Here is a 23,314-nt window from a genome sequence, read left to right as displayed (position 1 = left end):
TCAGTAGCTAAGAGGACAGACTGTTCTTCTAGAGGATATGGGTTCAAATCCCAGCACCCACATGGCAGCTCACAATGGTCTGTAACTCCATTTCCAGGAGCTCTGAAACCCTTACATAGACATGAATGCAGGCAAAACCACCAATGAATATAAAATTAGATAAATTATTTTGGGGAAAAGCTTAAAAAAAAGAAAGAAATCAGTGTTTATCTGTTCAGTCATCCATCTTAACATAAGCATGAATGTATTTACCTTATCATAAGGCAGTCTGAAAAACACCCAGTGTGTGTGTGTGGGGGGTGTCTTATAGATCAATTTCAAAAGAACTTATCTCACATTATCAGTTAGCTGATATAAGAAAACCCAAGTTTCACTATTTGGGATAAAATAATATATTTAAAAAGTACAACATAGGGGCTGGAGAGATGGCTCAGTGGTTAAGAGCACTGGTTGCTCTTCCAAAGATCCTGGGTTCAATTCCCAGCACCCACATGGTGGCTCACAACTATCTGTATTATGATCCAATGCACCGTTCTGGTGTGCATGAAGGCATCATACTCACATACATAATAAATAAATAAATTTCTTTCTTTTTTTTTTTTTTAAAGAAAGCACAACATAACACCAACAACAAACCTGCAATCCTGTTCCACCCACTGGTGCTTTGTGATGCCACTTAACTAGAACTAGAAGATTCACAGCCACTCAAACCTAGAAAAATAAAAATCCAGGAAGCTCGCCGCTGACACTGAGGACTATCTGCTTCTCCACCTCTTCTCCGAGGCACAAAACTGGCCTGTACATTCCCTCCTGTGCAGAAACTAAGTGGGGGCCTGTTCCTGAGCTCTCAACATCCAAGCAATAGAAGTAGGGTGCCTAACATCCATGTGTGGTCCAGAGAAGCCCTCCAGGCTTTCCGCTCTCCTGTGTGCTTGAGAACAACCTACAGAAAACAGCCATGAGATGGAAGGAGATGGCTGGCCACTGAATCGTCGCCTGAATTTACACACTGCCTGCCCCTCAGGAATGCCTGACTGGTTACCAAGACAGCAAAGTTGGCATTAAGTGACAAAACCATAATTAGAGTTACTCTTTCACAAATATTGAATATAATCCCTGTCTATTTCTTCCCTAATCGGTATCATTTATTCCCCAAGAGGTGGCTTGATTTACTTGTGCAGTCAATAGGAGTGCCACTGGAGGAGCAGAGGGCTGGGGCCACAGGCATCCACACGTCATTTAACTTCCCCAAGGCTCAGCTTCCTTAACTAGTAATAGGTTAGTGGTTCACAAATTGTATTTTTCTATAATAATCAGCTGGGGGGAGGGGGACGACCCTATCCTTTGCTCCCAAATAAGACATTACACAGAACCTCAGCATATAACACATAAAACTGCTCAGGGGGAAGGTGAAATGGGGAGTACAGCACCAGATGCCCTCCAGGTACTCCTCACAGCCCTTACTGAGCACTCCCGTGAGTCATGTGGGGAAATACAGGAAATCTGATGAGACAGTTCAGCAAACAGAACAGATACAGCGGTCTTACACTAATACAAAGTAATTGAAAACTGAAACACATTTAAATTTATAACTACAGTAAAAAGCAGTAAGATCTTTTAACAATAATCTGAAATCCAAGGATGAGAATAGTGGCAATATAGTAGTGATCCTTATGGATTTAATTTTGAGTACTTAATACAATTTAAAAAAATAAGCACTTACAGATGCAACCAGTTCTCCCACAGCCACCTACAAAGTTCTTTCTAATTAACAGAGATGGTGAGACAGGCTGTCCTGGTGTCTCTCTGTAGGCAGGGTCAGCTAGCAGCACAGCTGAGCTCTTCATGGTCTCTATGTTAAATGGATCTCAGATGGCGTCTGCTTTTATAATGCCTTGCAAAGCATTCGAGATTTAACAACACAAATGTGAAGAACCACTGGTCCAGATGTTAGATGCCCCTTAAGCCCTAAAAGGTGTAACATAGCTCTGGGTCACTGTCCCAGACTCTAAAGAAAAGAAGTAGCAAAGGGGGTCAGTATATAAAAAAAATCCCCTGCTTTTCTAACCAGTATTTATTCTACAAAAACGTTATTTTATTTCTCAATGTGTCAAGTGTTTTATGACTGGATCCAGGGGCCCATCGTTTGCTGACAATGTCATTTATTTTTCTCTGTCTGTAAACCTTTCTGCCATTTAAACCCAATTGCCACGTACAAAAAGTTGCAGGCTCCACCTCACACTGGCCCAGGCAGCTGTTTAACTAGTTTCACCTTTTCCAATCTACTACATAAAATTTTCTACAATAATCCAAATTTCAATTTCAAAAAGATAAAATGCTAGTTTATCATCATCAGGTAAAATCTAGCAACATTATCTAGCCACACAAAAATCATCTGATGCTTGAGCCACACAACCTCCAAATTTTAGGCTTAATATGTTAGGACCTAGGCTCCCTTTCAACAAAAGACAAAGTTAGAGCTATATACAGCTATATTGAATAAAACCAACTAGGATACTCAGGTCAGGCATGACTCTCTCAGTGTAAATAACTAAGGACAAGCTCCCACAGTCAAGACCACACTTACCAATAGAAACACCATACACTGAAAGAATATGCAATTACCACCCACGTTTAACCTACTAATTAGTAGCGGCATCCGACTAGCGGTGCTGGAAGTGACTTCAGGGATGGATGCTGCCTTACACAGACCTGTTCTCTCTTAGCTGAAGTGATCAAGAGTTTCTAATCCTTTTAGAACATCTTTGACGGAACAGACACTAATTGTTAAAACCAAATGTGAGACCTCTGGGTTTATCTGACCCTGAGTCTCTGAAGCTAAGACAATACAAAAAAGTATCAACCAACAAGCATCACCTGAAATGCCAGTGAATCACTGACCCGACAGATACAGTTTCTTTCTTGTTGACTACCCATCCCCAAAGATAAACAAAAGCCACAAAAGCCAATCTTCAAACCAGCTGTTACCCAGTAAGCAATGTGAGTGAGGGTCAAAAGCTTGTGACCCTGGGGTTCCTGTGGGAATGATGAGCACCCTTCCATCCGAGGTGGGAAGGACAGCAGAGGCCACTGGGTGTGGGAATGCCACTTCAGAAATTGAGTTCCTGTTATATGACCAGGCTAATCAACTTATTTACTTAGTCTGTGTTTTACTTAAGACTAGAACCGAGGGGGCTGGAGAGATGGCTCAGTGGCTAAGAGCACTGACTGCTCTTCCAGAGGTCCTGAGTTCAATTCCCAGCAACCACATGGTGGCTCACAACCATCTATACTGAGATCTGGTGCCCTCTTCTGGTGTGTAGGCACTATATACATAATAAAAAATAATAAAAAAAAAAAAGATTTTAAAAAATAATAGAACCCAGGGCTCCAGGCACACCAGGTAAACTGCCTTGGGAGTGTTGGTATTAAAGGCAAATAATACAGCCCCACCTCAAAGAGCACGAAAGTCCATTCGGCCATGGACAATGCTTTTGATGAGCAGCTGTTGTTCACCGTAAAATGTTCCAAGAACAAGGTCAGCTATGCATCACCAAACACAGAATGACTCCTACATAGCCACTATGTCAGAGACTGCAATCCTGAAAAGGGGACCTGGTAAAGAGTTGCTTCAGGGAATGTACCAAATGCAAAGCTACTAACCTCTTATCAACTGTTCATTTTATAAAGCCTTTCCAGGAAAGATTAGCTTTGGCTGGAGCGCCAAGTGCATTTGTTCTGTGGGAGTGAGGCAGGAAAGGCTGACCAAGGAGTGTGGCTTCCAACAGGCAGGAAACAAGACAGAGCACCTGCTGGGGACAATTTCCTCGCAGACAGCAACCCACAAGAGTAGTAGCTCTTCAAGACTGTGGGGGTGGGGAGGGGCTAGAGTGATAAAAGGAGGAGCAGGCAAGGCAGAAAGCGCCTGAGCACAGCTTAAGCACCCTGAGCAAACGGTGTTCTCTGCCTCAGTTTGCTCGCTACTGCTGAGATAAAACACCACCGTGAAAGCAACTGGGGAGGGAAAGGTTATTTCAGCTTACAGTTGTGGTCCATTACGGAGGCAGTCAGGGCAGGAGCTGAAGTGGAGACCATGGAGAAACACTGCTTCCTGGCCTGCTCCCTTTGTTTTATGTAACTCAAGGGCACCTGCCTAGGGATAGCACCACCCACAGTGGGCTGGGCTTCCTCCTAGCAATCTTAATCAAGAAAATGCCTCACACACTTGCCTATAGGGTAGTTTCAAATCCACTCTGGGGATTAATCCCTGCAAATATATAAAAGTACAAATCTACAAAGCTTGAGAAACTTGGGGTAGAGGCAAAACCAGAATTTTCCAATTCTACAAAAGGATACTGACTAAAGCTTGGCTTCTTAAGAAGCCGCCTCAGCCTAGCTAGAGACAGCACAGTTCACTGAAAGAACACCCTGGTGCTGAGACCTCCCACATGCTGACTCCAGGCTGTCTGGTTTCACCTGGACTGCCCACAGTGGGTCTTTATTTCAATTTCTCCATCGTCATCTTTAAACAATCCCTCCACGTATCTTTCATCAGAGTCCCTCTAATTTAAAACGAAGGCTTTGAACCACTGTCCTATCTCAGTGACTCCATGGTGAGAGCCCCTTATGGCTTCCTTTGGTATACTGTCCCAAATACAGCTTTGAACTCTGGCACAGTTAGATCCACTCACGGCCAGAGTAACCAGGTGCATGACTGGTCCTGGGAGTGAGAAACTGGGAAGCACTTGTCTGGTTACAGTGAGAAGAAACAGACAACTTACAGGGTGTGCCCTGTGAAAAAGAGCAAAGAGATTATAGCACAAATGTAGAACAAACGAGAGGAGAAAAGTTTTTATAAGGTGAAGTCACAGGAGTTTTACCCTAGGGAGAAGCCATCAGGCTGCACAAGCTCAAGGAAACGGTCGCTGGTCAGCCTTGCCCTGGGCACTCCTGCTGCTACCTCCTCCAAACCACAGACCACCGTGGTCTGAAGAAGAACGTAAGAACGGAGAGGATGGCACACAGCTGGTGTCCTCCAGTCCAGTGCTTGCCGTGTCTACTGCAGGACAAGAACATTTTTGTCTAAGAGCTGGAACCCTCATTCCCCATAGCCACCAGCAAGATGAGAAGGCTACAAGCCCGTGACAACCGCCTTACAGAGCAGGGAGGCACAGTGCCACTCAACACAAGACCTGCAGCCTGCAAACCAACGCCACGGTCCATCACTCTTTTCAGCTCATGGCAGCTTCATGTTTTTCACAATTTCCCAAGGACTGCACTACCATTTAAGCAACCATGTTGCCTTTAGTCCTAGCACTCAGGAGGGAAAGGCAGGTGGATCTCTTTAAGTTCAAGGCCAGCTTAGTCTACAGAGTTGCAGGACAGCCAGGGATACACAGAGACACCCTGTGTCAAAAAAACCAAAAACCAACCAAACAAACAAAAGCAAAATCGGAAAGGTATGCATCCAAGACCACTATCCTCTGGCTCTTCTGCGGCTGCCGTCACACTCTTCAGAAGTCGTCTCAGCTGTCAGCACTGACTGCGTCCTTCTAAAGCAGCTCCACTTCCCGGTCAGCTCCATGAATCACCCTTCCCACCTGCCACAGTTTGCAGGTGGGCTTCCTTGTTTGTATCTCTCCCTGGTGGCTTCATAAAGGAGGCACTGGTTTTCCACTGTATGCCCAGGGCCTCGCTCAAGAAATATCTGTTGGAGACTGAATTAAACAAGACCACACCAGCAGCTAAAAAGCCCTCTACTTTTACTCGGAAGATAGAATGTAGGTAAGTTCTCAGAGGAGAAATGAGGTTGGTGGGCTTGGAACTTTCCCATCATTCCACTGGCCACTGTGTCTAGACTTAGGGGTATGAGTCTTTAGTGTACAAACATGCTACGAAGAGTAGAAAGCCGTCCAGGATTACCAAGAATATCTCCCTCAGACTGCACCAACTAAGATCCAAGAAGTACCCAAAAATGTTCTTATTATGTTCTTATTATGGATTGTGTCCTCTTCTAAAGTCCAAATGCTGTTTCCTCAGAATGTTAACTTATTTGGAGAAAAGGTAAACAAATTAATTTTTTTTTTTTCCTTTCAGGCCTGGTGCTCACTCAACAAATTAAATTTTATGTTACATGTATGTGTATTTTGTTTGAATGTATGCGTGTGCACCACTTGTATGTCTGGTACCAGCAGAGGCCATAAGAGAGCATCAGATCCCCTGGAACTGGAGTTGCAGATGGTTGTGAGGTGCCATATGGGTGCTAAGAACCAAACCTGGGTCCTGCACAAGAGCAGCAAAGCTCTTAACCCTGAACCATCTCTTTGGCTCCCTTTACAAATTAAAATGAGATCCTTAGGGAGGGTCCTAAGTTGACATAACCGGTAGTCTTATATAAGGAGAGTGGCTCTCAAAACAGAGACAAGCTGAGCATAGTGATGAACATCTTTAAACCCAGCACAAAAGAGACAGAGGCAGGTGGAGGAACTCTGTGAGTTCAAGATCAGCCTGGTACACATGGTGAGTTTCAGGACAGCTATAGCTACACAGTGAGACCCTGTCTCAAAAAGGGCAAAACAACCACCACCACAACAACAAAAAGAAAACAGAGAGAGAGAAAAACAGATGCAAAGGGAACAGAGAAGCCCCGTCTACAGGCAGGAGACAGGAAGGACACAGATCCTCTGGTCAAAAGGAACCGACCTTAGCCACACCCTGACTGTGGACTTCCAGCCTCCAGAACTGGGAGGCTATGAGTCTGTGGTATGTTGCTATGGTGGCCTCAGCAAACAGGTAAGCTTTCTATAAACTTCCGATATTTTAAAAAGTTGGGTGTGGTGATACACACCTTTAGAGTCAACACTCCTCTGGAGGCAGAAGCAGGTGGATCTCTGTGATTTCAAGACAAGTCTTATCTACATAGAAGGGACCCTGTCTCAAAAACAAAACAATACAAAAACCTCCTCCATTTTGTTTTCAGCTTTTAATTGGCAAAAAGGAAACAAAAGAAAGAAAGAAAAATTTTAAGTTATCTTGGCTCTTCAATCAAGAGTAAATATTAGAGTATTTTTGAAATTAGAAAACCTATATATGACTAGAAATCAGAGAAGAAACAGTGCTGATATAACCCATGTAGAAAATATATTAGTTTCTGATCTCATAGCATATAAAACTTAATTCCAGGTAGACTAAATATTCAAACATTAGAAAGCATTTGCTTTATAATTAGAATATGAAGAGGGAGCTTTCGGATCTAGAGGATAGGATTAAGTAATACACAAAGAAAACCCATTTAGGAAATAGTAAGCATGCCTGACTTTGAATACTTGGGGCTGGCTGGCTGGCTCAGCAGCTGAAGTCTATCCTGCTCCTCAGAGGACACATACTGGGCAGCCCACACCCAGCCCCAGCTCCAGAGGAACTCATCACCCCTCCCCGACAGGCACTGCACTCCCACACACACGTGCATACAAATAAAATCTTTTTTTTTTAAAGCCTACATACTTCTTTTTAGTGGAAGACCCCTTCAATCAAATCAAACTATAAGAGCATCAAAAGTTAAAAGCAAAACCAAGCCCTCTTATATCGCCAATAACATATATGAGGAAAGCAAATAACTCACAATAAACATGCTCAACCTCACAAGTAATTCATGAAATAAAAATTACAACAATAAAATTTCCATTTCACATACAAGGGACTGGTAAGACTATTTAAAATCTGGTAATAATGAAGAGTCGGGTAAAGACAAGACCTACATACACAGACTCTCACACCCTGCTGATTAAGAATGCAAATTTGTACCAAGGCTTTCAAGAATTTGGCAATATTGCATAAAGCTGAGGCGGGTCTACATTCAGATCCAGTAATTCCTGTTAGCAAATTTACTCACAGAAAAATTAAATATATGTGCATAAGAAGAAAAGGTGTAGAAGCTGGGTGTGGTGATGCACGCCTTTAATCCCAGCACTCGGGAGGCAGAGGCAGGTGGATCGCTGTGAGTCTGAGGCCAGCCTGGTCTACAAAGTGAGTCCAGGACAGCCAAGGCTACACAGAGAAACCCTGTCTCAAAAAACCAAAAAAAAAAAAAAAAAAAAATCTTTGTATTAAAACAGGCATAGCATGTGAGAGTCCTTGGGTTCTAACCTCCGCACTGCAAAAGAAACATACCCATAAGTAAATCTCAACTAAATAAAGCAAAATGTTAATATTTGGGTGGGTGGTGCTATGTAGTCCAAGGCTGGCTTCAGCCTCCCAAGGCCTGCTGTTATAGGCATGTGCCACCACACCTGGCTTCAAAGTTTTACAGGTTTTCAAGTGCTGGATTTATACTTTTCTCTGCAGTTTTCTGTATCCTTACAATGTTTTGTTAAGTTTTTTTTAACAAACAAAGCAAAAAGCTATACCATAATTCCATCCAAAGAGTGTGTAACATCATATAACTCAGTCCTATAGAGAACTGAAATCCCAGGTGGGCCTGGTAAGTACAATCGGTCTGGAGCCAAGCTTATCTCCTCAGGGTGGCAGGACGCGTGAGAGAAGGAAGACATGTTGTAAGTGACGTGTCTGTGTGACACTACGCACAGGTCATGTAGAGAATGATGACCCAATCAGTTTCTTCACACTCTAGAGCTGTACATTTGGGGGAAGGAAAAGCTGAGAATTTTCTAAGCAATTTTAAATCTCTTTCTCCAGAAGAAATCAATTGGTTTTTCCATTCTTTGGTCAGTAGGTGTGCAAGCCCATCCCTCGTGTTTCAGATAGTGTTAAGCAGTGTTTTATTAATATAAAATGCGAAACTGCCTCATTTTAGCTCTGACTGAAGTTTCTAATGTGACTGAGAGTCATTTGGAAAATACTACCTTACTTAACTGCTTCTGAAGCAGGAGCTGCTGTTACGAGAATCAGTGTTGTTAGTCAGCTGGTCAGCGGGCTTTCTGAACACTCCTTGGTGCCTCCAGTGTCCTGATATGGCCTCTTGGAAAGAGCACCCTTCCCAATACTTCAACCCCTTAATACAGTTCCTCATGTTGTAATGGCCCTCCCAACTATAAAATTATTTTCACTGCATCCTAACTGTAATATTGCTACTGTTAGGAAACTTCATCTAAATATCTGTATTTTTCTGATGGTCTTAGGCGACACTTGTAAAAATGTCATTCAACCCCAAAAGGGGTCATGACCCACAGGTTACGACCCATTATATTAAACCCTACTGTCACTGCCACCACGGTGGCACTTTCTAATTTAGAAAGTAAATTTACACTTCTTTTCAAACATGTCAGCCTGAGAGAAAAAAAAAGTGGGGAGGTAGACTCTTAGGAACTGGAAGAGAGCTAAAAGGGACATTTTGTCAAAGTGACCAAACAAACTGAGATGATAACTCCAGCATAGGAAGCAGTGTCCAGCAGATACAGGGCGTCAAAGAAAAAAACACAACCAGTTCCTACCTAATTTTTAACACTATTTTTGTCGATGTTTAGTTGGTTGGTTGGTTTTGTTTGTTTCATGAATTTTTGGGAGTTTTATTTTGCTTTGTTTTTTTTTTTTTTTTTTGTTTTTCTTCAGTTTTTGAGACAAGGTTTCTCTGTGTAACAGCCCTAGCTGTCCTAACTGTAGACTAGGCTGGCCTTGAACTCACAGAGATTCGCCTCCGCGTGCTGAGATTAAAGGGCTACACCACCACACCTGGCATAGTTTTTACTTTCATACTTCATATTCCTCCGCTATTGAGGCATCAAAGTTTGACTAGGTGCAGAAACCCCATCTACAGGAGGCCATGACGACGATGGCGCCCACGAGCTCGTCAAGCACTTGCCACTCGATAGATAGTGTGGTCTGAACCTTACACAGTTATTACTTATCCACTGTAACAAGACCTGGCTAATAACAATATAGTTGTTTCCATTATATAAAGGAGGAAACTGAAGGTAAAACAACTTTCCTACATTTGACCAGCTAAGAAATGCCAGAGTTGGTGTTTGGTCCCGGGGCTGTCTGGCTTCAAAGCCTGTGATCTTAATTGCTGCCTTAGAAATCTGGAATGGAGGATACAGAAAATCTCATCAGTCCTGAATTGAAAGAAATTTAATCAAGGCATGTATCTTTCTTCTCTGAACTTTTCCTAGATGTAAAATGAGAGTGACACCAATAGCTTTCCTCAGCATAATAAGGGTTCAGGAGCTTCATGGGGTATACAGATACACAGCATCCCACCTTAGCTAAGAGGACCGTGGACACACTGTGTGTCTATGAGTCTTCACGTTGGCCTCAGTCACGCTAACCCAAAGACAGAAATGGCAGATGTCCATCAGCTTGAGAGTGGATTCTCCATCATAACACAGGCAAGCACTATACATGCCAAAACATGCATGAACCCGGTAAACACAACATTAAGTAAAAGAAGCCACACACAAAAGGCCACTTACAGTAGTATTTCACTGACATAAAAAAGCAAGGAAAGCCAGGTGTGGTAGCACATGCCTGTAATCCCAGCACTCAAGAGGCAGAGGCAGGAGGATTACTAGGAGTTTGTGGCCAGCCTGTCTACAAAGTGAGTCCAGGACAGCCAAGGCTATACAGAGAAATCCTATCTCGAAAAACAATCACACACACACAAAAAAGGTGCCAGGGGTCCAGACATGGGGTTCTAGATTATAGCGAAAGTGATTGCTAATGGCAACACTTCTTTTGGAAAGGTGGAATGTTTTCTGGTAAGACAGTAGTGACGACCATGTAACCTTTAAACACAGTAAAAACCTACCATGTTTTCCACCATGTAAGACAGCCCCCAACTTTTCCAGTTAAAATACAGAGTTTGGAATATACTTGCCATGTAAGACCACCCCTCTTCCAACGCACACTCTGTGCAGCCAACTCAAGCATGTGTCTATTTGCAGGCAGGGCACAGACAGCCAGGCACTTTATTAAATGTTGGCAAAAAGCCAGTGCAGCCTACACTGCCCCTTTAAGGCACACTCCACACTCAACCCTAAGACACACAACCCTCTTAGTTGAACAGGTGGGTTCTGGTGGAGAGGCAATCCACGCTCACATCCTCCTCGAGGTACAGGGAGATGTGTGCAGCTTGCTCCTCCCTGCTTCATACTCCTCACCTCCCGCATAGAGTGGGGAATCGGCTACAGCAGCCCCCCCCACACTATATGCACCAGACATATGAAGCAAGCTGCAGGTAAGTACCCAGCGTATAAGACGACCCCGGACTTTGGCATGGATTTTTCTGGGTTAAAAAGTTGCCTTACATGCCAGAGAATATGGCACCTGATTGCACACCTTTATAGGGTAACATTTATGTCTACAAATGGCATCCAAACACAGTTGTTTTATTTATTGTTAAGAGCATTCCTTTAATCCCAGCACCCAGGCGGCACAGGCAGGCAGATCGCTATGAGTATGAGGTCAGCCTGGTCTACAAAGTGAGTCTAGGATAGCCAAGGATACACAGAGAAACCCTGTCTCAAAAAACAAAACAAAACAAAAAAACCAACCAACCAGCCAAACAAACAAACCAAAACAAAAGGACAGCCTCAGAGACTATGGCAGCCAAAGCAAATACATGTAAACATTTTTAGAAAATATATTTTAAAATATATATAATAGAAGTATTATTCTCTATTTTGACAGTATATTTTATTACATGGTTATAAAAACACATGGTGGGGTGGCACACAGCTTTAGTTTCAGCACTCCGGAGGCAGAGGCAGGCCGATCTCTTGAATTCAAGGCTATCCTGGTCTATGGAGAGAATCACAGTATAGCCTGGACTACAGAGAAACCCTGCCTCTGGTGGGAGGGGGAGGGTGGGGAACCAAGCAAGCAAACCTCATTACATTACACACATTGCAAAAACAAAAAACAAAACATGGCCTTCTACCACTTCTGGTGGCTGCTATCTTGTCCTATGAGAACTTTAATTCTCTTCAAAGTACTGAGTTCCTCTGGCTCCTGAATACCCAGTTAATAAAACAATAATAAAATGCAATCTAAACTGGCTGCTGATGGAAGCCTCAGGGACTTGTCCTGCTTACAAGGAGGAGGGAGGGGAAGCTACATTCAAGGCCAGAGAGGATAACAGGACTCTAGATCTAGTGGAATTATCTGGAAGCATCTCATCACGATTGTCTACAGTGCAATCAGACAACAGGACAACTCCAAAGATGCCGCTTAGCATAAACACACCGCATCTCTTCCTTGCTCCCACTTACTAGAGCAGTGGTCCTCAACCTTCCTAATGCTGAGCCCTTTTCATACAGTTCCTCAGCTGTGGTGGCCCCAACCATACAATTATTTCATTGCTACTCCATAACTGTAACTTGCTGCTGTTATCAGTCGTAATGTGAATATCTGTGTTTTTAGATGGTCTTAGGTGACCCCTGTAATAAGAACTGCATAGCAGAGAGTAAACACAGGGCCTCTCTGGCAAGCACTTTACCACTGAGCTATATCCACAGCCCACATTTTCCCATTTTCATTTCAATGGTACTTGTCTGCAGCACAATTTTTTAACTTCATTTTAAAGTTCAGGACACCGAGGCATAAACAAGTTCACCAGGTTAACAATACGCACAGTCAATTCCAAGTTCTGTGTCACAGCACGTTAGCATCTGTTTTCTAACTTCCACCATCTTGCTCACCTATCTTTCATATCATGTAACAGTAAGGTTGAGCCCACACTTGCCACAAGGCCTTGGCCCAAGAGAATTTAATTTCCCTTTTACTACTCTGTTTTTTGTTTGTTTTGCAGTCATCCCATAAATTTCATTAAAAACACTTGCTCAGACATATATATAATTTATTTAATTAATATAAATTGTATATAATTCATGTAAATTAATTAATATAAATTAAATGTTTTTGAACAAATAAAGCAATTTGGCCAGACTTCTTTAGCTAATCTTTCATGAACAATGAAAGACTCAAAAACCTATAAAATGTTTACAAGGCTAGAAACTCCCTTCCCAGTTACTGGGAAGGGCTCCAGAGCTGACTCAGACATGGGATGCGGAGCTGGCCCTGCGAGATGCCTTCTGGACTGAGCTACTCCTGCTTCCCAGACAGCCCAATGGTGGCAGGCTCTCTACGTGGCTCAGCCTATCACTGCTATCTTCACCTTTCTCAGGTTTGCTGGAATTTTCTACAAGTTGTTCGGCACATTACCAGGTGTCATCTCTTTCTCTTCTCTCCCCACTAAGAGCATTTAACTCATGCTTCTTTAGACATCAGGAAGATATACCTGTCTCAAGATCCCAAAGCAAAGCAAACAACTGTGACGTAATCAGCAAATACCATCACGTGCTGCCAACTATCACCATGGTGCAAGAGTTGGGAATTTACCACAGCTGCCTCCAGCCTTTCCGCAAGACAGCAGAAGGCACAGGGCTCAGGGATGGGACAGAGGCCACATTTTTCCTAGTAACTAAACAATGGCTACTTTTGTTTTTAACATACAAGAAATGCTGAGGTGTAATAGTAGCCCAGGTCTTTTTATGGTTTTTGTTTGTCATGAGCCACCACCGCCTGGCTTTCCAAGGTCTTTTTTTTTTTTTTTTTTAATTATTATTATTATTTATACGGCTTTCTGCCTACAGGTAAGCCTTCACACCAGAAGGGGGCACCAGATCTCATTATAGATGGTTGTGAGGCACCATGTGGATGCTGGGAATTGAACTCTCGCCCTTTGGAAGAACAGATAGTGCTCTTAATCTCTGAGCCATCTCTCCATCCAGCCTCTTCCCAGGTCTTAACTTAAAACAAAGCAAAACAAAACACATGTGAATTACAGACCACCCCACACTTATTTAAAAGGAATGTGCTGCACCTAAATTAGACTTCTACTCATTTCACTCTCAACCTCCTTCTTTTCAATGATTAGGCATGGCCTTAGTTAATTCCACTTAGGTATTGACAATATCCTATAAATGTGCAAGAAGTTTTACTTAAGCCAGGCATGGTGGAGCACACCTTTAGTCCCAGCACTAGGGAGGCAGAGACAGACGGACTGCTGTTTAGTTCAAGGCCAGCCTGGTCTACAAAAAAAGAAGAAGAAAAAAAGAGGATTTTTACTTGATGTGGTGTTAAAACTTAGACAAGTCATAATTCATTTCCCCAGGCTGTTGAGTTAGAGACAGCACCTCTAAGTATTGAATTAATGAATTAGTGATTTTACAAGAAATGATGGACTTTCCCTGGGTAAAAGACCTTTAGCGGTCTAACCAACGCGGAGGAGATGCGCACTCAACTCTTCCTCACAGATGGCGTCCTCTCGGCCTGACTGTACTTGTTGCTACCATCTGGGCTCCACTCTACGCTGCACAGTTCCCTAATCTATTTGGTGGAAGGAAAAAACTGACTCCCAGAACATGTAGCCCACCAGTCCAGAGAAGTGATCACCTTTTATAACCATTGAGGCCTGGTGACTCACCTTGCTGAGCTGATCCAACAGCCTCTGGTTCTGCTCTGACAGTTCCTGCACGGCTCGCGTCTTCTCCCGATCTGCTTCCCGCAGATGGACCTGCTGCCTCTCCAGCTCCTCCTGCAGCTGCTTCACGTCGGTCTCCAGCTCCGACACGCGCCCTTCCCACTCCCCTTCCCGGTTCTCGAATCGTCTTCTCAGCTCGTGCTTCTCTTGCTCTAAGTGCTGTGGGGGGAAGAGGATTCAACACTTGAAACTCCACAGCTTCTTTCCTTTTCACGCGTTTCTCTTCTCCAGACTGGGAACACAACAAAACACCCTACCACAGAGGGCATGTTGCCCAATTCACAGCTACAAAAATCTTTTTTCTCGCACATGGAAGGCGTGGTCTCACAGAGACATCATCGCTCCTGCTGGAAACAATGTTTTGTTTATTCTCTCTGGGCACGAGTCTCTAGACTTGGGAATTCATATGAAATTTAACAAGTCATCTTCTGATTAAACTATATATTTAAACAACAAAACAAGCCCAACAACCAAAAAATATTCAGTACTTCTTAAAAAGAGGTCTCTCCTGCGGGCCACGCTTTATGCTTAACACTAGATGGTTACAAGCAGTAAAGTGACCAGTAGCTAGACGGTTACCAGCTGCCATGTGGGTGCTGGGAACCACGCCCTGGGCCTCAGGAAGAGCAGCCTGTGCTCCTAGCCACTGAACCGTTTCTCAGCCCCATCAGACCTACTTTAAATCATGCGTTACTAATATGCCCTGCATGTTTTTGGCCCATCCACTCATTCCTGAGCAGTTACTAAGGCAGAGAAACTTTCCTAGAGACACTGCTGAGGAACCAAACAGACTTGGTCGTCTTCTTTATGGGTTTTCTTGCTGGTGGATGACAATAATAAAATAAATTGTGTGAGACAAATGTTATACAGAAAAAGACGGTTTGAAGTAACTCAGTTATCTTCTCACATGTGTGAGAGAAAGGGCGATTCCAAAGCAAGTATGTTCTCCTACTTAAAAAACGCAGCGTGTCCATCAGCCAGACCTGTACCTCAGTCTAATTAAGTAACAGCACTCAAACTGTGGTGAACGTAGCAAAGTCTACTATGACTATTCAAAGTGCACTGACTTAAGCTGAGCACGGTGCTTCATGCATGTATCCCAGCACTGGGAAAGCTAGCTCAGGAGGAGTGCGGTGAGTTTGAGGCCATCCCCGGCTACGGTGTGAGATCCTGTCACCCTGGGATCCCATTCCCCAGGGCCGGGATGCAGTAAGGACTGGAGCGAGGGTATCAACACCCTAACCTCAGCCCATTACTCTCCTCCTTCAGAGTACCTGGTCATCTCTTCCTGGGAAAACTCTTCATTGAGTTCTTGTCTTTAAACATCTTTTTTGGGAAATGCTTCTTTTGGAAACCTCAAGTGCCAGCTTACTGTCACTTAAGAGAATCAGTCCCATTATGTCGTTTGAGGTGAGCCTAAATTACAAGATTACTCTATTTCATCTTGTCATCTTATTCCTATTACTTTGCTGAGTAACTTGTAAATATTTTAAAAGCCAAATTTACCCCCCCCCCCAGCCAAGTGAAAATTGATCACGCCTGAGAACAGTCAGGAGGACTTGGCGAAGATTAAAAAGAGCAAGCCGAAATTAAAATTCTGAGCACGCGAGCAAAGGCAATGTTCGAGAGAACTTTTCACGCAACCACGTGAAGGGGACCACACACTTGCTTAGAGCCATGCTAGGACACAGGTCAAAAAGTCACATGGCTTTATCTTTATAAATTATGCACTGTCACTTTGGAGCATGTGGTAAAGGGAGGCACAAGGGATAAACTGCTACTGACCAGTGAGTAAACTGTTTGCTCCATGCTATCCTGATACTGTGAAACTTTCCCAATGGAGGATGTTTTAGTCACTCTAGAAATTTCACAAACATAGAACGCAGAAATAAATAAATAAGTCTGCAATATTTAGTTTTATCCAACATGAAAACAACTGAGCAGAAGGCCAAAGCAAGAACTCAGTAACCAAAGTGTTACTGAGAGGCAGATAAATTAGGCTTGTGTTCTAAAAGAATGGAGAGACTTAAAAATACTCAGCAAACAGCTGCTCGTGAACAGCCCGTCTAAGCAACCGAAACAACCCGCTCCACTTGAAGGGTGGGGCTGAGACAGGTGGTGGTCACTAGCTGATCCGCCCTTCTACTTCTTTAACAGGAAGATACTCCCCACTTCAGGTGACCCAACCCTTCGGTAAAGGCAGGCAGAATTCGGCCTTTTGTACAGAATTTAGCCTTTGGTCTACTCTAAGAAATTTCTCCTAGAATTACATTTTCACTTAAGCAGTAAGTTAACCAGTAAAGTCTAAGGAGAATTTCAACAAACACAGAGGTCTGTACATGCCTGTCCTTTCTTGTTCTCAGGGTTCTTTGGTACTTTGAAAATTAACATCAAAATGATCAAGGCCATCAAAACAAGAAAACTTTGAGAGAAGCCTACAAGGACATAAAAACTAATTGTCACACGGAATTCTGGAGCAGGAGAGAGACATCTGGTACAGACTTAGAGAACGTAAGAACTCTACTAATCATGGCACAGTGAGTGTAAAATGTTGGCAACAAGGCAAGCCTGGAAAGAGGAATATATATATATATATATTCTATTATCACTCAAGTTTTTATCTAAATATAAAATCAACCATTAAAAAAAAATCAACTTAAAACACAAAAATCAGTGTTACTAGTCTCAGTAAACTAGGTAATTGTTGAAATGGATTTTTTGCAAAAGTTAAACAGAATGACACCATCCACCTAAGTCCAGGCCACAGCTCATGAAAACCAGCAGGGAAAAGCTGTTCTCTAGAGCAGCAAGCACTGAACAGACATCGGGGTTCTGGGCTCGTCTCCCAGAGACTCATCCATCTCCCTCCATCCCTTACTAAAGAGCATCAGCCTAGGATGGGAAGAGAAAACACAGTGGAGAGGAGAGATTACTATACAAATGCATAACCCACTCTCTGCCACTGTAGAAAAAAAGAGGAATCTGTTCAATAATGCAGAGAGCAAAAGTATGTAAATGAAGTTAGTACTTTAGTTCATGTTACTGGGGCAAAAACCTAAGGACGTGGGTATATATGTTTCCAAATCAAAAGAGTTAATGATACAGGAGTGGGTGAGCCAGCCCTGCCCTGCAACACAGGAGCAGGAGAGCTGGTCGGCCATGATGACACGGGAGCAGGAGAGTGGGCCCTGATCCAGGGCTCTGAGTTGACCTTGCACCAACATCCACCCCATGTATGACCTGCTGGAAAACATGAAGGGGCTGGACCTGCAGATACAAAGATTAAGAATCTCCTTGAGAGCTGGGCAGTGGTGGCTCACGCCTTTAATCCCAGCACTCGAGAGGCAGAGGCAGGTGGATCTCTGTGAGTTCAAGGCCAGCCTGGTCTACAAAGTGAGTCCAGGACAGCCAAGCTACACAGAGAAACCCTGTCTCAAAAACCAAACACAAAAACAAAAAAGAACCTCCTTGACGGCCAGGCATGGTGGTGCATGCCTTTAATGCCAGCACTCAGGAGGCAGAGGCAGGTGGATCACTGTGAGTTCGAGGCCAGCCTGGTCTACAAAGTGAGTCCAGGTCAGCCAGGGTACACAAAGAAAACCTGTCTCAAAAAACCTAGAAAAAAATCTCCTTGACACACAGCAACAACAGGATATCCGACAGCAGTACTAGGATCCAGTAACGACAGCGTAGGCCTCAAACCAGACCCATGACTCATAGCAATGAACATTTGAAAGTAAACATATGTGGACAAAAGGCTATACTGCGTGATACACTACAGCTTCTGTGACAAGATTTCTCATTTGTCTGTTTGTTTTATTTTATTCGGGAGAGGAGAGGGATTTTGGTGCATGACGTGTTAATCAGAGAGAGTCAATAGAAGTTTTTTTTTTAAAAAGAGTTAATGATAAAAGAAACAACTAAAAATGCCTTCAAGTAGACTTTTAAGCGTATGAACAATAAAATACATTCCAATCAAGCTGGAGAGATGGCTCAGTGGTTAAGAGCACTGACTGCTTCCTCTTCCAGAGGTCCTGAGTTCAATTCCCAGCAACCACATGGTGGCTCACAACCATCTGTAATGAGATCTGGTGCCCTCGTCTCTCATGTAGGTGTACATGCAGGCAGAATACTATATACATAACAACAGACAAATCTTAAAAAAAAAATCTGGAGGGCTGGAGAGATGGCTCAGCGGTTAAGAGCACTGACTACAGGGCCACACAGAGAAAGCCTGTGTCAAAAAAAACAAAAAACAAAAAAAACCCAAAAAACAAAAACAAAAAAGTGTACTGACTACCCTCCACAGGTTCTAAGTTCAATTCCCAGCAACTACATGGTGGTTCACAGCCATCTATAATAAGATCTGATGTGCACTATATACATAATTAATAATCTTTTTTAAAAAATCTGTGTTAGCCTTCAAACCATAAAGACACATTAATATACTTTTAGTGAGACAGCTGTACTGAATCAAATGGATTCTCGAGGGTGGGGTGGGGAGGGCAAGGGGGGGTGGGGAGTTTCAGATAGGATTTCTCTGTGTACCCCTGGCTGTCCTGGAACTCACTACGTACATCAGGCTGGCCTCAAAGTCACAGAGATCTGCCTGCCTCTGCCTCTCAAGTACTGGGATTAAATGTGTGTGCTGCCACCACTGCCCAGCTGGAATCAAAGGCTTTTATGTTTTAAACAAATAAACTCCTGAGTATGACAAACAGAACTAGAAAGACACTTCTGAATAATAGGTAGAAAAGATCTTAAAAATGGATTGTTAGAAAGGTGACACTTTTGATGAGATCAAAATAAAATCCGTCTCTGAGACCACCACCACCACCACCACCACCACCAATCTCCTTTATTCTCTGAATATGGATGCTGCTACGCTGCCCATGGTGGCCTCAGAAGTCAGTGTCCTTCATAGAGCCTGGACCTGGAGCACATGCTACCATGTGTCTAACCTCCAAACCAATTGTCAGAAGATGTGTTTAGTATCAATTTCCGACAGTTCTTGGAAAATAATAAATTCTTCTTATTAAAGGAGGATACGTTTTCTACTTACAAGTGTTTAGTTAAAAATACAGCTGCTGCCGGGCGGTGGTGGTGCACGCCTTTAATCCCAGCACTCGGGAGGCAGAGGCAAGCGGATCACTGTGAGTTCGAGGCCAGCCTGGTCTACAAAGGGAGTCTAGGACAGCCAAGGCTACACAGAGAGACCTTGTCTCAAAAAAAAAAAAAAATACAGCTGCTGGGCTGGAGAGATGGCTCAGAGGTTAAGAGCACAGACTGCTCTTTCAAAGGTCCTGAGTTCAATTCCCAGCAACCACATGGTGGCTCACAACCATCTATAATGAGATCTGGCACCTTCTTCTGGCCTGTGGATGTACATGCAGGCAGAACATTGTATACATAATAAGTAAATCTAAAAAAAAAAAAAAAATACAGCTGCTACATTAAACTTTAGGCGGCTTTTTGTCTAAACAGACATTATAATATCTACCCTGGTGGTGGGTTGCTGGAGAGATGGCACCAAGAGTAAGAACACTGACTGTTCCTGCAGAGGACCTGGGTTTGGTTCCTAGCTCCCATGTGGCAGCTCATCCCATCTATAATTCTTGTTCCAGCTTTGACCTCTGTGGGCACCAAACATGCATGTGATGTACGATGCACGCAAACATCATATACGTACAAATAAGATAAGCGATCCCCCTAAAAAACCACTATGGGGAAAATTCCCTTTTAGGTATCAAACAAACCAGATCCAAATAAAGTAGTCACTGCCAATCGTAGCACTGAAAGAATTAATGAGGGCACAGAGTACACAGTGAGTGGTGCTGTGGCCCTCAACATCATCAAATAAATACGTTCATTAGTAAACAAGCAACTAGTGAACGTATTTTCAGGTGCACACACACAAAAGTTAGAGTCAGGCACACTGTACACCTATACTCTAGCTGGATGGGGACTGAGGCAGGGGACCTCCTAAGTACAGGAATGCAAGCCCAACGTGGACAACACAGCTGAGACACTATCTAAATAAAAATCATTACTTTCAAATATACAGAAGCAGTGTAAATACATTTAAATAATTTCTGTTTACTTTTAAGTTGTGGTAGTGTACACATGCCGTATAACTTACTACCTTAACCACTTTCACCATGTGCCAGTTCAACAGTTTTGAGTACAATGACAATATTGTACAACCAACCGCCAGAATTTTAAAAGTTTAACCCCGGCATTCACCAGCAGATCTGCAGAAGGGTGAAGATGGCAAATGATCCTTTAAGCAGTTTATTTTATTCTCGGAGTCAATTGCGAAATGGCAAAGGTCATTTATTTACCCCTTTACAGTAGAACCTCTTTGCTGCTGTGGAGTTTTGAAGTCCTTCCCTGACGGAAAGCGCCACATGGAAACCAGGAGCTGTGTAACTGTGCACCACGGAATCTATCACTAATCAAACCGATAGGATGCTCTTTTCAAGTTCACTGCTTCTTCAATCAAGTCCCTCACTGAGGGAACCTTGCATCGCCAGGACAGATCTCCGGGGGAGTAGTCCCTTACGGCGTCATGTAACTGAGCCGCTTGAGGGGAAGAAAAGATACCCTTTTATTTCCAGACCTCTACTTCAAGTGAAAATTAAAACAGCTCGATCCATTAAGTGAGCGTTCTGTTGCATTCCGGCCGACTAGGCCCAGGTTTCACAGACAGCTTTTCAAGTCTATCTCAGGAGCCCATCACCTGGCAGGCCTGGCTAACAGGCCCGGCTGAAACACCACGCACACACTGGTTTCCTTTTTTCTTCTGATTTAACTTTTGATAGGTGACTGGACTACAGACACACATCAATCTCATTACCGAAGTGTTTCTCAGTTCACTCTCTGACTGCTCCAACAGTGGCGGTGAGATGGAACCTGACAAGGCCTATTCACAGCTGGACTACGTTCTCGTAGTAAGAAAGAAAACTAGTCAGAGCCAAAACGGATAAGCATACTAAACGCAGGGGAAGAAAGGGCTGTTTGTTTTCACTGCCGAACACGATTTCTCTCTGCTTTGCACTTTGGAAGCCTCCTGTTTCAGAACTGCTATTACTCTGTGCGCTTTGCTAGTTACCTTACACCACCACTCAAGACCCTTTTTCTGCTTACGAGCAAAACCCCCAATCGGCATAGCTCTACAAGATTTTGTCCCATGGGGTATTACCGATTTTTAAATGTATTTTAAAAGTATTTATTAATTGGGGTGTGCATGTAGTATGTAGGTGAGAGGTCAAACTGCTCGTGCTGTCCTCCCCTTTCCCCCATGTGGGTTCTGAGAATCCTCCTGGAGGAAGTGCCTTTGCCCAATGAACCATCTTGCCAGCCCTGTCCTGGGTGGGGGGCGGTGGAGGGAGAGATTTTTAAAATAGTGGTTAACAGTAGCCCGGCTTGGCCCCTAGGTTCTGAGACCCAGGACCCAGGAATCTGCTACTGAAATACACATGACTCCTGAAGCCCAAACGAAATCACATGTTGAGCCCGGCCTTCTCTGATTTCTGCAATGGAACCACATTGCCTAATCTCTGAGTATTTGAAAGCTATATAAAGCTCCTTTAGGGGCACTTGTTTCCCACAACTCTCTACCAGGAAGTTAAGACAAGGGCACCCAGAGGCCCTCCCGCCCTGACTGCAAAGCTTTAGGCTAACACCCTGATTAGAGATTAACAGTCTCTCCGAACACCTGAAGCATATTTTAAATGCTTCTCGTTCTCATCTCTGTGTGTAGATACCGCCTCAGTGGTGTATAAATTAGTCATACTGTAAGCTCTATTTTAGAAGCCGTGTACAGTACACATATAGAACGGCCCACAACGGTGGGAGACACGCATGGACCCACACCAGAGCAGGGTGGGGAAGCCAGATGGGTTCAAAGAAGGCTGTGCTGACCATTAAAACTATCCAACCTCCCTCCTGTTCGCGATGATTTTCTTCGAGGCAGAATGAGCATGGAAGCGGAGAGAGGGCATGGGATTCCGAAAACTGCCCAGGGATAGGAAGGTACCCAGCTTCCCACCCATGCCGCCGGAAGGTCCTCACCTCCAGCTTGTCCGTCAGCTCCTTGTGCATCTGCTCGTACTGTCGGCTCATGTCCTGGTTCCTCTCGAGCAGCGCCTTGCCTAGCCGGGCCGCCAACACCAGATCCTTCTCCTTCTGTCGGATCACCGACAGCAGCTCCGGATCCTGGGTAGGCGGCGGCAGTCCGTACCCCTCAGCCGGAGACCCCGGCTCCACCTGAGGATGCTCCCCGAGGTCGGACGGCCGCTCCCCGGCCGCCAGCAACGCCAGCTCCTCCTCTAAGGCCAGTTCCAGTTCCCCGGAGCCCCCGGGGAAGGAGACGAGGGCGGCGGCGGCGGCGGCGGCGGCAGCGGCGGCGGGACTCCCGACTGCGTCCCCGGCCCCAGCGGGCAGCTCCATGCAGCAGGCGCTGTCCGGCTCGGCGGGTGCTGAAGCTCGGCCGGCCAAGCCCAGGCAGAAGGCGGACATGGCCCGCGCGCGCCGAGCCCGCAGCGGTGCGGCCCGGCCGGCGCGCGCCAGGCTGCAGGGGGGAGGGGCCCCGCCGCGCCGCCCCGCGCTTCGCCTCGCGCCGCGGCACGCGCCCCCCGGGTCCCCGCGAGCCCTGGGCTGGGCTGGGCTGGGCGCGGCGCGCGCGGGCGGGCGGGCGGTCCGCCCCTCCCCCGCGGCGGCGGCGGCGGCGGCGTTGGCGACACGCGCCCCCGCCCCCGGGCTCAGCTGCCGGCGCGCGCCGGGGACGGGGACGAGGACGAGGACGAGGGGGTGGGC

At 44.7% G+C, this 23,314-nt stretch overlaps 1 protein-coding gene across 3 annotated transcripts in view; it reads right to left on the bottom strand.

The window, feature by feature from the left end:
* Positions 1 to 23,017, bottom strand: part of BICDL1 (BICD family like cargo adaptor 1) — a gene marked incomplete at its 5' end in the record, with an annotated part of 85,735 nt that extends 62,718 nt beyond the window's left edge. For all 3 annotated transcript variants that reach the window (XR_014775480.1, XM_084762185.1, XM_084762186.1), the window contains 2 exons: positions 14,441 to 14,656; positions 22,571 to 23,017. Coding sequence is in view for 2 of the 3 variants with exons in the window: in XM_084762185.1 (XP_084618311.1) it covers positions 14,441 to 14,656; positions 22,571 to 23,017 (663 nt within the window). The remainder of the gene's footprint in view (positions 1 to 14,440; positions 14,657 to 22,570) is intronic.
* Positions 23,018 to 23,314: the final 297 nt, after the last annotated feature.

The sequence above is a fragment of the Acomys minous genome (assembly GCF_964271855.1).
Source record: "Acomys minous genome assembly, chromosome: 16".
Classification (NCBI taxonomy): Eukaryota; Metazoa; Chordata; class Mammalia; order Rodentia; family Muridae; genus Acomys; species Acomys minous.
Note: the sequence above shows the minus strand (reverse complement) of the source record. Positions and strands in the feature narration are given on the sequence as shown.